Source organism: Euleptes europaea, chromosome 3 (genome assembly GCF_029931775.1).
Source record: "Euleptes europaea isolate rEulEur1 chromosome 3, rEulEur1.hap1, whole genome shotgun sequence".
NCBI classification, from domain to species: Eukaryota; Metazoa; Chordata; class Lepidosauria; order Squamata; family Sphaerodactylidae; genus Euleptes; species Euleptes europaea.
Window position 1 is genome coordinate 113,779,457 of NC_079314.1, and position 17,832 is coordinate 113,797,288.

General features: G+C 45.4%; 1 protein-coding gene across 1 annotated transcript in view; it reads left to right on the top strand.

Moving 5' to 3' along the window:
- The window catches only part of ABCC9 (ATP binding cassette subfamily C member 9), an 80,964-nt gene that overhangs the window by 14,308 nt on the left and 48,824 nt on the right, over window positions 1-17,832 (top strand). The window contains exons 6-13 of the mRNA XM_056845947.1: window positions 64-258; window positions 6,259-6,417; window positions 8,625-8,780; window positions 9,743-9,877; window positions 10,597-10,759; window positions 13,140-13,180; window positions 14,146-14,288; window positions 17,287-17,395. Of these exons, the coding sequence (XP_056701925.1) occupies window positions 64-258; window positions 6,259-6,417; window positions 8,625-8,780; window positions 9,743-9,877; window positions 10,597-10,759; window positions 13,140-13,180; window positions 14,146-14,288; window positions 17,287-17,395 (1,101 nt within the window). The remainder of the gene's footprint in view (window positions 1-63; window positions 259-6,258; window positions 6,418-8,624; window positions 8,781-9,742; window positions 9,878-10,596; window positions 10,760-13,139; window positions 13,181-14,145; window positions 14,289-17,286; window positions 17,396-17,832) is intronic.

Genomic DNA, 17,832 nt, shown 5'->3' on the forward strand with positions numbered 1-17,832 from the left:
GATTTTGAAACTGAGGAAGCATCTTCATGCTTGTGGTGACTGCACTTCGACTTTCTTTCCCAGAAAAAAGTGGCTGACCAACCTAATCGGATCCCTTCCATTTGGCTGGCCATGTACAGGGCTTTTGGCCGGCCAATCCTCCTTAGCAGCATGTTTCGTTACCTGGCTGACCTTCTGGGGTTTGCAGGACCACTCTGCATTTCCGGCATCGTCGATAGTTTCAATAATAGCGAACACAATGCGACCAGACTTCTAAATGTAAGTTAATAACAATGATTCACTTAGAGTCCATGAATGATGTATTTGTATTTCGTTTGTTTAGGTGTTCCATTTCATTGACAGAAAATTTAGTCTGGATCCGACCCAATGTCTTCCAACTGCTAATGGATCCAGTGGGTTGAATCCTACCAGCTTTTCCTTCTGTGAAACAGAGGAAAGGGGCCCTTTTGACCCCTCAGAAGGCTATTTTGGGGATCATAGGGCCTATGTGGACAAAAAGCCATATGTAATAGACCTCAGGAAGGACAGGAGTTGGGCGATGCTGGCCCTCTTGAACTCATAGAAGAAGAATTGGAACAAGAAGAAGGAGGAGGAGGAGGAGGAAGAGGAGTAGTAATAGTTTATTTTTATATCCCACTTTTGTCTACCACAAGGAGTCTCAAAGTGACTTACAATCACCTTCCCTCCCCCTCCCAACAACAGACACCTTGGGAGGTAGGTGGGCTGAGAGAGTTTGGAGAGAACTGTGACTGGCCCAAGGTCACCCAGCTGGCTTCATGTGTAGGAGTGGGGAAACCAATCCGGTTCACCAGATTAGAGTCCACCGCTCATGTGGAGGTGCGGGGAATCAAACCCAGTTCACTGGATTAGAGTCTGCCACTCGTGGAGGAGTGGGGAATCAAACCCAGTTCTCCAGATTAGAGTCCACCTCTCTTAACCACTATACCACACTGGCTCTGGTAGGATCCATTCCCATAACTCTCATCTGTTAAGGCTTTCTTCAATGAAGAAATACTTCCAGCCATGGAGAAAGACCTCCTGCATTGGAAGCTTAGCAGAAAGGGATCATTGGATCCAGCTTGGCAGAAAGGGATCATTGGATCCAATCTGTTTATGCTGTAATTTTAGTGTTAGGAAAATGCCATATCCCTAAAAGAGAAAGTCTTCCTTGGGTGAACATCTCTAGCTGATGTGTCACAAAGGAACAACAAACTATGCCTTGGTTTCTGCCATTAGTTGATCGTCTCGAAAATCAGTAAGAAAAAAGAACCCACTATACATCTAAGGCGGAGGGAAGGCAGCATGGTGTAGCTCAATTTCAGGAGATCTTGGAAGCTAAGCAGGGTCAGCCCTGGTGAATATTTGGATGGGAGACCATCGAGGAATACCAGGGTCGCAATGCAGAGGAAGGCACTGGCAATCCACCTCTGTTAATCTGTAAGCCAGCATGGTGTTGTGGTAAAGAGTGGTGGCTTGGAGCAGTGGACTCTGATCTGGAGAACAGGGTTTGATTCCCCACACCTCCACATGAGCGGCGGAGGCTAATCTGGTGAACTGGATTTGTTTCCCCACGCCTCCACGTGAAGCCAGCTGGGTGACCCAGGGCTAGTAACACTCTCTCAGGCTCACCTACCTTACAGGGTGTCTGTTGTGGGGAGGGGAAGGGGATTGTACAGTGGTTTGATTCTTCCTTAAGAAGGGAGAGAAATTTGGCATATAAAAACCAATTCTCCTTTTCCTCCTCCTCCTCCTCCTCCTCCTCCTCCTCCTCCTCCTCCTCCTCCTCCTCCTCCTCCTCCTCCTCCTCCTCCTGAAAATCCTATAAGGGCTTGCCATAGTTCAGCTGCAACTTGACGGCACTTGACACACATTTCTAAGGGAGAAATCCAAATAAAGGTATCTTTTTACAAGTTGACTCCGCCATACAAAAAATAGCTGACCACTTAGGGAAGAAAAGTATCAAGGCACTAGCAGGCCCATTAAGAGGGGTCTTATAAAACACTAATCTTTGGCTATCGTAGCTTTGTCTGAGACTGTTGTCTCTCCGGTTATATAAGGGCTTGCAACTTCTGCCTGTTTGCAGCACTTAGCTTCAGATGTGGAGATTTCATTGGGATGTTTGTTTAAAGAAACCTTTTAAAAAGACCCAATTTAATCCTAATGTGCTGGCAGGGCAGCAACCACATCAGATTTACAAAAAAAACCCAATGTCTTCCTTGCAAAGTTCCAACTTTGGGTTTATCGTGTAATGGCTTGGATTCAGCGATATGCATCTGGAAACATAAGTTAAAGTGCAGTTTCATTGACCCAAGATCTTGTGCAATGCCTAACCCTTTCCCTCTGTGTATATGATAGTGCCAAGACCCTGGTCATGCAATATTTTACACGGCTATGGCGGTCTTTTCCTTCCATTTATGCTCGTGAAGCACCTTGAGCACAAGTGGAAATTTTGCTGTGGAGCCAACCCAATGGTTGTGCAAACTTCAGTGAATTTTGTGAAGCTCTTGTTTTTTGTTTTTTTTTAAACACTACAGTGTGGTATCGTGGTCATTTCAGGAAGTGATGTCATCACATCACTGACAACAACAAGAGATGCTTTGGTATTTGGGCAAAAACTATGGTAGAAGCTGTTTTTACCATAGAGTTTTGCCCAAGTACCAGAGCATCTTCAACGTCGTTGGTGACGTGATGACATCACTTCCGGAAGCGATGTCAATGTGCTGACGGCGACCAGGCTGAGGCCTCAATTTATGGCTGGTAAGCTCCACCCACTCCCGCCGGTTGCCAGGGGGTACCTGGCAGGGGGTACTTGGCAACCCTATTCTAAATTAACATGGGTGGGGAGTGGAACTTGATTATAAAGAAAAGTTCTTCTTGTTCTCTGGAATTTAATTTGTTGAGTGTTTTTTTTTAAGATTTAGGATTGGGTGGAATTTATAGATGATGATGTAATAGAGCTTTTAGTAGGTTATAGGTTTTAGTAATAGAGCTTTTAGTAGGTTATAGGTTTTGGACCCTTACAGACCCACCCAGGACGGATCCAACCATCCACCAAGAGACTTCCTCAGGCCTAAGGAGCCTTCCTCCAATTTAAGTTGCTCTTCCTCCAATGGTAGAGAATTTGGAGGAAGTCTCCTCTCTTCAGATGGGAGGAAGGCTTCAAACCTTAGCCAAAAAGAAAGGTGGGATATAAACACTTTAATTAATAAACAAATAAATTTTCTTCTGTGGATTGGTAGGACAGGGATAGGATCCTCCCCCTAGTATGGAGACACGAGTGCCAAAGTTGGGCCAAAAATATACAAATTAAGGAATGATAGCCAGAGCTGGCTATTCACTATGCACTACGGAATCGATTCAAACACCTAAAACATGTTTGGTTGGAGACCAAATGAACATATTATCTGTGGCAACGTTTGTGTGTTATGTGCCATCAAGTCGCTTCCGATTTATGGTGACCCTATGAACGAATAGGGTTGCCAGGTCCCCCCTCTTCTCTGGCAGAAGGTTTTGAGGTGGAGCTGGGGCGTGAACCGCACATGTGTGCATGCACAACACGATTACATCACTTCCGGTTTGCACCCGGAAGTTAGGGTTACCAAGTCCCTCTTTGCCACCGGCGGGAGGTTTTGGGGGCAGAGTCTGAGGGGGGTGAGGTTTGGGGAGGGATTTTACTTCCATAGAGTCCAACCGCCAAAGCAACCATTTTCTCCAGGTGAACTGAACTCTATCGGCTGTAGATCAGTTGTAATAGCAGGAGATCTTCTGCTGTTACCTGGAGGTTGGCAACCCTACCGGAAGTGCCATATCACGACAGGCCGCTTTACAACTCAACCCCTCTAGCATTTGGGGGGTTTGAGTGGCAAAGTGGCCAGTAGCAATGTGGCGCTTCCTGGTGTAAACCGGAAGTGACGTAATCACGTCATGCGCAGTCGCACCCGCGATCCCCACTCCTGAGCGACCTGGCAACCCTATGAATGAATGACCTCTAGAACTTTGCTCAGGTCTTGCAAACTGAAGGCTGTGGCTTCCTTTATTGAGTCAATCCATTCCCTGTTGGGTCTTCTTCCTCTTTTCCTACTGCCTTGATGCATCTAGTATCCAATGTTCATCTCCCTGGAGAACTGTTCATACTTTTCACAAGGCCTTGGTACAGGGGGTTGGACTGGATGTCACATCTCCTTTAGTTCTCCGGGTTCTACAGTTCTGCCACCAGAGAGGTACACTGACTGCACAAAATCAGATTCAGTGAAGAAGTTAAGCATCCAAGCAGAAACAGATAGCATCTGAAGATATGTTATTGATCGTCAGGATTCCCTTTGATATGGCCAAAGAAGGTGGAAATTTCAAGATCAAAGCTTGTCTAAGTTCTTGCAGTTGCTGCCAACTGGCCTGGAAATACCTCAAAGACACCTCCCCGTCCTCACCCCCTGCTCTGTATTCTTGTACAGAATGTACAGTGCACAGAACAAAGGGATTTTTAATTACCCAAACAATAAACAAAGCAGGCAGCACACCATTTGTTCACCTTTAACCGAGGGGTAACAATTCCCATTTGTGAGAAAGGTTCAACCGTACAGTTCTTATGTTCTTCAGGCTGTTAAAAAGACGCTGTCAACTAACTGGGAAGCAAAAATTATTTCACCTCCAAGTACTTACCAAAACCACAGATGTCAACTGCCATCTTAACAGAGGCATTTTCTCTCCCCCGTCCTGCATTAATGCAGGGGCAATGCTTCTTCTAAAACAGTTCCTTCCTGCAAAACACAAAACTATGGTTCGGTCGGGACATGCACAAAACCATGGTTTATTTTATCTTTGGTTAGTTTATGAGCAGCTTGCAGGGAATTGTTCAAATGCTTCCTTGTTTTGCTGGTTTCATCCTTTGCTTTTTTCCAGCAGTTCCTTGTAGAGTTTAGGGCTGCCAAGCCCCCGGTCAGGAGAAATCTCACCCCCTGCTCCCGTTGCCCACTGCCTGTCAGAGCAGCGGTGGCAGCATGAGGACACCCCCCCCCTCACAATGATGCTGGCTGCAGCATCATGTCACTTCTGGTAAAAAAACCAGAAATGACATATGTAGCTCTAGGAATCATCAGAAACTCTACGGTAAAACCATAGAGTTTCCAGTGATTTCTAGAGCTGTAACCCGACCATATCCCCACCAACACACCTCCTGCTGGTAGCCAGGCACTGTCTGGCAAGTGTACTAGAGACCTGTCTGGCATCCCAGCCTGCATTGTGGCAAGGGTGACACCAGAGAACAAGCCAGGATGAAGCATTCATTCATCATGAGAAACCATAGTTAAAATTGCAGTCAGCCAGCCAGATTCAAACCATGGTTTTATATCCTGGGCTGATCTACCCTAACCATGGTTAGCAGAGCAGCCCATGTTTGAAGATCACACTAACCATAGTTGGTTGAAATTAAGCATGCTTTTGAAATTATTATTTATTATTATTTAAAACATTTATTAGCCGCCTTTCTCCTTTGAGGTACTCAAGGAGGCTTACAATATAAAATCAATAAAAACAATAGGGATAAAACATAAAAACAATAGGAATAAAACAACAATGATAAAAAAAATACATAAAAGGACACAATTTTGTGTGATGTCTGAACCAAGCCTTTGATTCTTCTTAGCTATTGTTTACCTGTGATGTCTGAGCCAAGCCTTTGATTCTTCTTAGCTATTGTTTGTGTGTGTGTTAAGTGCTGTCAAGTCGTTTTCGACTCATGGTGACCCTATGAATGAAAGTCCTCCAAAATGTCCTATCTCTGACAGCCTTGCTTAGATCTTGCAAATTGAGGGCCGTGGCTTCCTTTATTGAGTCCATCCATCTCTTGTTGGGTCTTCCACATTTCCTGCTGCCTTCAACTTTTCCTAGCATGACTGTCTTTTCTAGCGACTCTTGTCTTCTCATAATGTGACGAAAGCACGATAGCCTCAGTTTAGTCATTTTAGCTTCTAGGGTCAGTTCAGGCTTGATTTGATCTATAACCCACTGATTTGTTTTTTGGCAGTTTTGGTATCCGTAACACTCTCCTCCAACACCACATTTCAAAGGAATCTGTTTTCTTCTTATCAGCTTTCTTCACTGTCCAGCTTTCACACCCATAGATAGCTATTGTTTACCTGTATGCAAATTAAGTAACTATACTGTATTTAATTGGCAGTAATAACTTTTTTCCCTTTCCCTTATGGTTGGATGAGTGCTCCAGAAGTCCTCTGAGATCATCTCTTTCTTTTTCTTCTGAAGGATTCAACACAGCCGTACCTCACCTCGCATGATTTTCTTAAGACCGCATATGTCTTGGCGATCCTCCTCTTCCTGGCCCTCATTTTGCAGAGGACATTTCTCCAGGCCTCCTACTATGTTGCCATAGAAACAGGCATTAATCTACGCGGAGCTTTACTGGTAAATAAAGATGTTACTTCATAAGATGAGTTTCCTTAATTTGTCTTTTCCAGAACAACAATAGGGAAAGCTGGACAAAGATAAAAGACAGACCAATGCCAGATCCAACTTGGGACATTCCTAGGGTTGTTAGGTCCCTCTTTGCCACCGGCGGGAGGTTTCTGGGGCGGAGCCTGAGGAGGGTGGGGTTTGCAAAGGGGAGGGACTTCAATGCCATAGAGTCCAGTTGCCAAAGTGGCCATTTTCTCCAGGTGAACTGATCTCTGTTGGCTGGAGATCAGTTGTAATAGCAGGAAATCTCCAGCTAGTACCTGGAGGTTGGAAAGCCTAGACATTCCTGGAAATTTGAGGGTGGACCCTGGGGACGATGGAGTTTGGAGAGAAAAGGGAACTTAGCAGGGACATGATGCCATAGAGTTCACCCTCTGAAGCTGCCCTAGTCTCCGGGGAATTGATTCCTGTAGTCCAGAGATCAGTTGTAATTCTGGGAGATCACCAGGCCCCACCTGAAGTTGGCAACCCTATTAACAGTGAACTAAACAAGTTCCATGAATTGACTGAGCTGCCTTAAGTTGTAGCTTGAGTTGACTGATCTCTAGGCACTAGAAATCAGTTCCCGAGGAGAAAATGGCCGCTTTGGAAGGTGGACTCTATGGCATTATACCCCATTGATAGGGTTGCCAGGTCCCTCTTCGCTACTGGTGGGAGGTTTTTGGGGTGGAGCCTGAGGAGGGAGGGGAGGGACTTCCATGCCATAGAGTCCAATTGCCAAAGTGGCCATTTTCTCCAGACGAACTGATCTCTATCGGCTGGAGATCAGTTGTAATAGTGGCAGATCTCCAGCTAGTACCTGGAGGTTGGCAACCCTACCCATTGAAGTCCCTCTCCTCCTCAAACCCTGCCCTCCTCAGGCTCTGCCTCCAAAAATCTCCAGGTATTTCACAACCCAGAGCTTGCAACCCTAGTTGGAGCTCTGGTACCTTTCATAAGTTATGGAAAGTGCTTGTTATGCTTTTATCCCATGATGCTGCCATAACATTGAAAGGCCTAGATCTATATGAGGAGGCCAAGCATATAGGCCTTTCCCCTATAGAGTTCCCAGGTGCCCCTTGGCCAGCGGAGGGGGGTGGAGTGGTAGGGTTGCCCAATTCAGGTTGGGAAACTCCTGGAGATTTGGGGCGGGGCTGGAGGCGGTGATCCCATGCGCACGGCCGTGCGGATAAAACAACGTTGCTTCTGGGGGTAAACCCAGAAATGCGGCATCACGCAGGACACCCTTGCACTTCACCAGGTTGATATCTGCACACAAAATGTACGAGAGACTTATACTAACCAGTACTACAACAACAACCCAATATACAAGTTGTTTGAATAACTGAGAATAAACTTTACAGCATATTCACTTACCTGGTTGGGTTTTAAACTGTTTGTATTTGCATTTGTTTACATCATTGTATTTCTATATATATGTGCAGACTTAAGAAAAGGTTTTAACTAACCACTGATGAAGGCCCTAGAGGCCGAAACGTGTTTGGGTTTGTGGTTATAGATACCAACCTAAGTTTTGCCATTGTGCTATTTTTATGCTTTTAAATAATTTTAAATTTTGCATAGCGCTTCTAATACATTATATTTGTAATATTTCTAGATAGACTTATATAAATCTTCCTCTCCCCCAACCTCGGGTACCCAGCTTTTGTTTTTAGGTTGGGTTTCATTCCCCTTTTTTTTCTTCCACTTTTCCCAGAAGTGACATCGTCACGGCACAGGGTCGCTGCCAGAGGAGAAGAAGGAGCTCTTCCGCATGCAGCCTGGTTAATTGGCGGCAATTGCCAGGCATATGGCAACCCTGTTGGGGGTGCATTTCCTATGGCCATCATTGTACTTGTTTTCTTATTTTTACACATTCTGGGTTTACCATTCCCCAGCTCCCACTGCCTGCCAAGTGGCGGTGGGCTATTTTTTTTTTTTTAAGGCGACGTTTCATGCTCTGTTTCTCACTTGCTTTGAAAGCCCCTTGGTGGGGTCAGCTCCAACTTGACGGTACACACACACACAGAGACACACAAACACACACACACACACGGGGTTATAGGTCTGAGTTCCTTTCAAAGCACAAAAATATGATTCTCCTGGGCCATGCTGAACCGGCCATCTTGCATGCCGAAATATTTAACAACCCTTGATTTTTTTTCTTCTTTACCTAGGCGATGATCTACAACAAGATCCTGAGGCTCTCCACGTCCAACTTGTCCATGGGAGAGATGACCCTGGGGCAGATCAACAACTTGGTGGCCATCGAGACCAATCAGCTCATGTGGTTCTTGTTCCTGTGTCCCAACCTATGGGCTATGCCCGTTCAGGTAGAGCATCAAAGTAAGGGGTTAATATTGTTATAAAGTATTTTATTCCTGAACTACATGCACAGCTGTCACAGTTGAGAGGATGTGTGTGTATTTTAAACCTGAGTGCCCCTCACAGAGTGTGAACCCTAGTAGAGCCTTCCATCTAACAGTCAGAGTGGTTCCTCAGCAGAACAGGTTTCCTTTTGAAGTGGTGGGCTTTCCTTCCCTAGAGATTTTCAAGCAGAGGCTAGATGGCCATCTGTCAGCAATGCTGATTCTGTGACCCTAGGCAGATCATGAGAGGGAGGGCAGAGAGGTTTGCATCAGTGTTTGGTTCTCGCGGCCCTTTCTTGCATGCCCTGGGTAGTGCCAATCGCCACTTTGGGGTCAGGAAGGAATTTTCCTTCAGGCCAGATTGGCTAGGCATCCTAGCGGGGTTTTTCTTTTCTTTTCTTTTTTGTTTGCCATCTTCTGGGTGTGGAGTAGAGGTCACTGGAGGTGTGTGGAGGGGAGGTAGTTGTGAATTCCCTGCATTGGGCAGGGGGTTGGATTTGATGACCCTGGAGGTCTCTTCCAACACTGTGATTCTATGATCTAGGGTTGCCAGGTCTCCCAGTATAGCTGTAGCAGAAGGCCTCTTGCCGGCCACTCCCCAACCCCCACTGCTGGCCAGTAGGCCAGCAGGGGGAGAAATGAAGGGAAAACACTATTACATTGATGGCATGATGTCATTTCCACGCTGAAGAAAATGATGTCATGCTGCTCCAGGATACAGTGGAAACTGTACAGTAAAACCATAATATTTCTGCTGAATCATGGAGCAGTAGATGTCACTTCTGGGTTTGTCCAGGAAATGACATCACACCTTCAATGCCACATCCTCCACATCCTTGCCCCCCCCCCAAGTCTTCAGGATACACTGATCCAGGATACACTAATGACATTTCCTACATCTCTTTGTTCCTTTTCCTGTTTTGTAGATCATCATGGGTGTGATCCTGCTCTACCACTTACTTGGGAAAAGTGCCTTGGTTGGGGCTGCTGTGATTGTACTGCTGGCTCCGATACAGTATTTTATTGCGACAAAGTTGGCAGAGGCTCAGAAGAGCACCCTTGTAAGTCATCAGGATTTATTTTGGGAAGGGCCGTAGCTCAGTGGTAGAGCGTCTGCTTGGCATGCTGAAGGTCCCACGTTCAATCCCCAGCATCTCTAGTTAAAGGGACTAGGCAAGTGGGTGATATGAAAGACCTCCACCTGAGACCCTGGAGAGCTGCTGCTGGTCTGAGTAGACAATACTGACTTTGATGGACCAAGGGTCTGATTCAGTATAAGGCAGCTTCATGTGTTCATGTGTACTGTAAGCTTCCCTCCGCCACCTGTACTGGCAACTGCCTAGCACATTGCCTTTTTCTTGCCTCTGAACTTTGGGTAACTGGAAGAGTAGGGTTGCCAGTTGGGAAATACCTGGAGAGTTTGGGGTGGAGCCTGAGGTCGGTGGGGTTTGGGGATGGGAGGGACTTCAATGCCATAGAGCAGCCATTTTCTCCCCATAAGTTAAATGGCCAATCCACCCCTGCTGATGCAGCTGAAAAGACAAGCTTATTTGTCTTATTTTCATTTTATTGGTTTTAATAATATGGTTTGCAATTTTGGGGTTCACCCCCCCGCCCATATACTCCACCTGACAACTTTTCCAATGAGAGGCGGGTTAAAAAACAGGCTTCAAATAAATAATAGATTTCTCAATGTCGTCACTGTTTCTTCTTCTGCGTTGTTTTAAAAATGGGACATAATGTGTGTTTTTCTTTCATGCAACGTTCGCGTAATGGAAAGGATTACTCCACAGAGAGGCTGAAGAAAACCAACGAAATCCTGAAAGGCATCAAACTGTTAAAATTATATGCGTGGGAACATATATTCTGCAAAAGCGTGGAGGACACGAGGATGAAGGAACTCACCAGTCTCAAGACATTTGCACTTTATACGTCTCTTTCCAGTGAGTAACGGCACCCTCCACATGGTCAGTTGGGAAGCTTTATCAACAAATCTAATGAATTGGTTTAATGTAACCACATCCTGAGCCACTGACTTCAGGGATGCTATAGCTGTATCCCTGTGTCCTATAAAGCCTGCTGGGTCCCAGGCAGGGCCTGCTCCTGTATGAAACTCCCCGTGGTGTAAAAGCAGATGGATGTTGAGTTAGATCTTGCTTCCAGCACCAATTTATTTAGTAGTCCCCAATCTTGTTGAGCCTGTAGGAAATTTTAGACTTTTGAGAATGAGAAATGGGTAGGCTCGCCAAATGCCCAACAATTGCCCGCTGACCCTCAGCTGGTCGACGGGTAGAAGAGAGCCAGCTGAAGGGGAGGAACCATCATCATTTTCGGGTAAACCCAGAAGTAACGCGGATGCTCTAGCACTCTCCCTCCAAAACTCTATGGCTAGTGCAGTACAACCCGGAAGTGACCCTGATGCTGTAGCAATCTCTTCCGAAAACTCTATACTTTCCATAGAGTTTTTGAAGGAGATTGCTAGAGCGTCCCCATCACTTCTAAGTTACCTGGAAGTGAGGCAGATGCTCTAGTACACTCCCCCCAAAACTCTATGGAAACCATAGAGTTTTCGGAGGAGATTGCTACAGTGTCAGCGTCACTTCCGGATTGCATCGCCCCAGCCCCAGAAAGCGCCCACTGGTTCCTGGGAGGACCTGGCAACCCTAGAAACTGGCACCACCACAAAATGATGGCCATGAAGGGCAATTGCAAATTGGCTGTCACGGGGAGCTAGGTCTGATCACAAAAAAGCAGGAAGTTACTAGATGAGCATCCTTTTATGGTGAAGGCAGCTGTTTCTCAATGCATTCTCTCTACAGACACAAAGTGATATTTCCTGGGTTCTTCTGAAGCACCTCTGGCTCCCCTGGGGGGGGGAGCAAGAAATGGCTCTTTGCTTGGGAAAGAGATGCTTTGTTTAAAAAAAGGGTGCCAGGAACCAAATTGCAGGCACCATAGTATGGTACCAATGGGTGTCATGTTGAGAATCACTGATCTAGAGCCTAGATTTAGAGACAGAGTTAATTTCTGTCTGGCTTGAAGAAAATATCCCCATTATGATATTTTCTTCCTCCCTTACGAGAAGCAACTTCGGCAAGTCTTATCAATTTCACTTCCTCGTGTAATTTTCCCGTTAAAATGAACTTCTGATTCCACCCCCACGTCTTACCCGAGGATTATTCCATGAAAGAAGTCCATGACGTAACAGTATTAGGTACAACGTATCTCCAGTTCCTGCAAGAAGCAGTTGACACGTTGGAATGGGGAAACCGTGAACATAGTGGTGTCACATCACACATTAAAAATAAAAAGCTAAACATAACTAGGGAGTCACGGTGTGGGGGAGGGCACAAGTTGGTTGGGTGTTAAGTTGTCAGCCATATGTCCCTCCATCCACATTGGCCAGATTTAGAAATATGTCGTTTTGCTAGCACTGCCCACCAATTTAAAGATTTTTTTATTTTTAGCTCATCAGTCATCTGCCCCTGGCTTCCCAAAACATACCATACTATAACACTTTTCTTCATATAAGTGGTTTCTTCTTACCCTGGTTTTAGAGTTCAGAGACTGGGAGGGAGATCTTGAAAAGGATAATTGTATTCAACCCCTTGACTGTTTCCAGAGTTTGCCACTTTGAGCAGAGAGGGATCACGTTTCCTAATGAAGCTGAGATCCCAGATCTCTGCGTTTCCCCTCCCCCACCCTTCGAACGCTTTCCTCAAAACTGGAGATGAAGCTTTAACGAATTTGTGCATGAAGCTTAAATGACTTTGTGCAGCTCAACACTACTGGCCCAATAAAAATGATCCTCTGACCTATTCTGCCTTTCTCATACTCTCGAACAAATGAGCCAGGCAAGAAATAACCCTCTAAGCTGAACATCTGTTAGTTTACACAAATAATTACAAAGATAACATCTGTGGATCTCATAAATTAGAGTTTTAAAGTAAATTACCATCCTAGGACTTCAGTTGACTTGTGACTTATAACCCCAATATTTCAAAGAATACATCCTTTTGCACACTCACAAAAACACAAAGCAACATTTTAGCTATGGTACACAACTCGAGAGCTCTTTGGGGAATATGTTCCCCAGCTCAGTAAAATATACAAACCGTAATATTTCCAAGTTTGTTTTTGTTTAAGATTTGAAATGGAAAGTATTTTTTTTTGGCCTATTAAGGAGTTGTCCAATATTTTGGTTATGGGCAAAAAAAATAATATTCAGAGGAAGGGTCATCATTCTACCCTAACCTTTTGTTCAATAGATTCTGATCCAGTTTTGTATATGAAGTATGTTAACGGTTGTATTTATTTCCACAGTTTTTATGAATGCGGCTATACCAATTGCAGCTGTCCTTGCGGTAAGCATTTGTTCCTGTTTACAGTTTTCATTAAGCAAAGTCTTAACCTGGGTCTGTAACTGCAGCGGAATGAGCTGGGAGAATGGATTGTACCACTTTAGTCGGCCGGGGGGTACGATTCTTGGATAGTCTCCTGTGTAAAAAACAACAACAACCCCAAACCTTCCTTCAAATGGAAAATTGTTATATCAGGGAGAAAGGTTCTAGCCCAACTCTTTGCTTGTTTTGTTTTTAATTGGGAGGAGTTTTATGTTAACGTAGGAGAGCAATCAAATATGTGATTCCCTGCAGCAATCTGAAGTGGTGCATTCCTTTCTGATATTCAGAATCTGACCACTTTATACTTGCTGCATGTATAGAGTGTGCTTGGCCCAAGCTCTTATTTCATTAAGACTGAAAAAGTAGAGTCTACTCACACTCTCTCCCTGACCCAGATGACCCTGGCTAGCCTGATCTTATCAGATCTCAGAAGCTAAGCAGGGTGGGTCCTGGTTAGTACTTGGATGGGAGATCACCAAGGAATACCAGGGTTGCTATGCAGAGGAAGGCAATGGCAAACCACCACTGAATGTCTCTTGCCTTGAAAACCCTACTGGGTAGCCATAAGTCGGCTATGACTTGACATAGGTAATACTAGCCGTGTTGGCTAAAGGGAACCTCCACATTCAGAGGCAGTAAAACTTTGAACTTTCCCAGGGGTTGCCAGACAAGGGCTAGCAGCAACCCTACTGGAGACACACCTGGTTCACACAGTCTTCAAACACTCCTATTCCCCCCCCCCCCCCGATTTAAGACTGTTGGGTCCCAGTGTAGTACCAACTGAGGACCAACAAAACCCTACGATGAGTCCAGAACCCAACTGTTTGGCTTTGAGATGAACAGAACTGGGTTTCTCGTATTCTGTCTTCTGTTTCTTCCAAAGTCCCCTTGGCTCCCTCCCATATCCTCTTCTTCTGAATTGGCAGACCTTCGTGACCCACACGTATGCTGAAGAGAAACCACCGAGTCCCGCCCAGGCCTTTGCGTCTCTGTCGTTGTTCCACATCTTGGTCACGCCACTGTTCTTGCTCTCCACCGTCGTTAGATTTGCTGTCAAGGCCGTCATAAGGTACGTGACTTCGTCAGTGTCAACATATGAAAATGCCTCATACTTGCTTGAGTCAAACCAACGATCCAATGGGAAGCCAGTGTGGCATACTGGTTAGACTGTCGGACTAAGAACCGGGAGCCCCAGTGACTGGCCCGAGGTCACCCAGCAGTCTTCCATGGCAGAGTGGGGATTCGAACCCAGCTCTCCAAGATCCTACTCTGACACTCTAACCCAGGGATGTCAAACATAAAGCCTGCAGGCCAGATCCATCCACTTGAAAGCTCTTTTCTGGCCCTCGAGCCATCTGAGGCAACCCCTTCCCCCACTCTCGATCTGGGCTGGCGAGGCCTGGCCCGGCCCGACCAAGTGGCATTTATGTCATATCCGGCCCTCATAACAAATGAGTTCGACAGCCCTGCTCTAACCACTACACCATGCTGGCTCTTTGTTTCTCACCATGACATGACTAATACAACCAAAATAGACAGTACAGAATTCCCTTGGCTTTTCCACATACCATTTTGGTTTTGACTAAGCAGAGAATCAGCTACGCAAGAAGAGACGGGAAAAGCAACACAATGAATATTCTGAGGGAAAGCTTTTTTTCAGACCTAACTATGGCGCCCAGCCACAGTTCTTTCCAACAGCAAAGATTATTATACTCTCCTTTGTTTAAATTTCCAGTTTTTTTCTCTCGCTCTCGCTCCATACTATATTTAGCACAGTTGTTAACACCAAAAAAGCACATTGATCTTGCTTCATACATCTGGACCATCGAAAGCTTCCCTCAGTTGACAGGACAAATCTCAACCCTTCCGAATTTGTATCCCTCTCATCTTTCTCTTTCAACCCAAGCCACTTCCCTAGCAAAGGATAACTCATCCTTGGCTATTCTCTCCCACCCCATTATCATCCATCATTTTAGCACAGAGTATTAAGTGCCTGTTCACTGAGTATTTAAGAGTTTGCATGTTTCTGCCAAATTCTTTCTGCTCATTTTAAGGAGTAGCCCCGTTGAGCTGAGGGAGGAACCTTTTTAGGGCTTCGTTAGGATTGAATCTTGGAGTCAAAACTGATGAGATGTTTGGAAATTTGGGATGGGATCCTCCCCTTTAAATTGCGAATAAAAGCCAGGAGGGAGCCTGAATTGCATTAGAGACACATAAGGAGGGGGAAGAAGAGGGTTAACTCTTTCTACCCCTTGTGGTTTTGGCAATCAAAACTGACCTCTCCTCCCTGTCCTGTTATTAACCCTCAAAGGAAAAAAAGACAGGTGACCAACTTTTTTCTCTTCTAGGGCTAATGTGTGTGTGATAAGTGCCATCAAGTCATTTCCCCACTCTTGGTGACCCTATGAATTAATTATCTAGGGCTAATAGGAGTATAGGAGCCCCGTGGCGCAGAGTGGTAAGCTGCAGTACTGCAGTCCAAGCTCTGCTCACGACCTGAGTTCGATCCCGACGGAAGTCGGTTTCAGGTAGCCGGCTCAAGGTTGACTCAACCTTCCATCCTTCTGATGTCGGTAAAATGAGTACCCGGCTTGCTGGGGGTAAAGAGAAGATGACTGGGGAAGGCACTGGCAAACCACCCCTTAAACAAAGTTTGCCTAGAAAACGATGGGAAGTGACATCACCCCATTGGTCAGGAATGACCCGCTGTTTGCACAGGGGACCTTTACCTTTTTAAATAGGAGTATAGGAAAGACTGGGGCAGAGGAATCAAACCCTCTCTCTTCTCCCTACATAGTCCCTATCTGGATCAGGGCCACACACAGACCAAAATTATATTGAAAAGATGTTTGGAGATCTGTGATCTACTTTGACTCTCTAAAGGACATTCTGTTCTGCTCAAGAAATTGTCCACATTTATTGAAGTAATTTTTCTTAAAGGTATGGCCCTGCATGAGGCTTGCTAGTTAAACATCTTGTAATGTGGTAAAACTGTGCCGGGACTATAGCATTTTAAGCAGCCAGTGGTGGTGGGGACATGATCCAGTAATCCCTAGCCATGGAAAATTAGTCTGCTGGAAAAGAAAGGTAGTCTAGGACCCTTGCCCCTGACATGTGGTGTTTCCCTTGCGGTCACCCCTCCGACAACTTCAGGTCTTTGTGTTGAATGTGCATGCCGTTTCCAAACCATCAGAGGGCGCCTCGCTCTCCCCCTGCGTTTCCCCATGTTTTGCCCACGTTTTTAGGGACCTGTTTTATTTCGAATTTGAAAACGTGGGCAAAACGCGGGGAAACGCAGGGGGAGAGCGAGGCGACCTCTGACGGTCGGAAATGGCTTGCATAATCCAAACAAAGACCCAAAGTCATTGGAGGAGTGACCATGAAAAAAACAGCCATACATAAAAGGACTTTGTTTTCTGTTTGTGGGTATTTTTGCACAGATATGTGAGGAACATTCAAGCATATGATTTATCCTCTCCTAGCTACAGCCTGCAGTGGTATAATCCAGAAAGATTCAAAGATTGTTTGTCTAGACTTGTGGAGCCTCTGTCAATGTGCCATGAAATATAAATGTATATGATCAGAGGTGTGGTCTGAGATGTTTTAATACTTGTGGTATATGCCAGTTACACAAGCAAATTAGGAGTATTTATTTAAAACATTTATTTGCTGTCTTTCTTCATTATAGAGCTTTCAGCGGCTTACAACATAGATAAAAATACATTAAAACATAAAACCACGATTTTAAATCACAAACTCAGGACTGTTAATAAACTTAACCAAATGCAGTGCTAGCTAAAACCATCTTCAACTGCCTCCTAAAGATTGAAAAGGAGGGGGCCAGGCACACCTAGGTGGGGAGGCTGTTCCATAATCATGGGGCTGCCACTGAAAAGGCCCTGTCTTGTGTACCCACCAGACAAGCTTCTTTGACTGACGGGGCAGTCAGGAGGGCCTCTCCCTGTGATGTTAATTCTCAGAGCATATGGGAGAAGACGGTCCTTCAGATAACCCGTCCCCCAAGCCGTTTAAGGATAATTTCATGTTCTCTCTCTTTCTTTCTCAAGCGTACAAAAACTGAACGAATTTCTCATCAGTGATGAGATTGGGGATGACAGCTGGAGAAATGGGGATAGTGCCCTAACGTACAAATCTTGCAAGAAGCACACAGGACTGGTAAGGAAGGGGGTCTCCTCTTGTTAAATTTCGAGTTCGTCTCCATTTGATCAATCTTACATGAAGAGAAGCATCTGGTTCAAATTTGGCTCACAGCTGCTTTGTGTGCAACTCTAGCATGACAGAGATCCATCACCTGGGCAGGTGTTGTGCTGGAGGTGTGAATCTGCACGTAGAGCATCATCGCATGCATGGCAGCAAAGTTTAAATAAGAGGCTGGGTGCATGCATGATGACAGAATCATAGAATCATAGAGTTGGAAGGAGCCATACAGGCCCTCTAGTCCAACCCCTTGCTTAATGCGGGATCAGCCTAGAGCATCCCTGAAAAGTGCTTGTCCAGCCTCTGCTTAAAGACTGCCAGTGAGGGGGAGCTCACCACCTCCCTAGGAAGCCGATTCCACTGTTGAACGACTCTTACTGTAAAAATATTTTCCC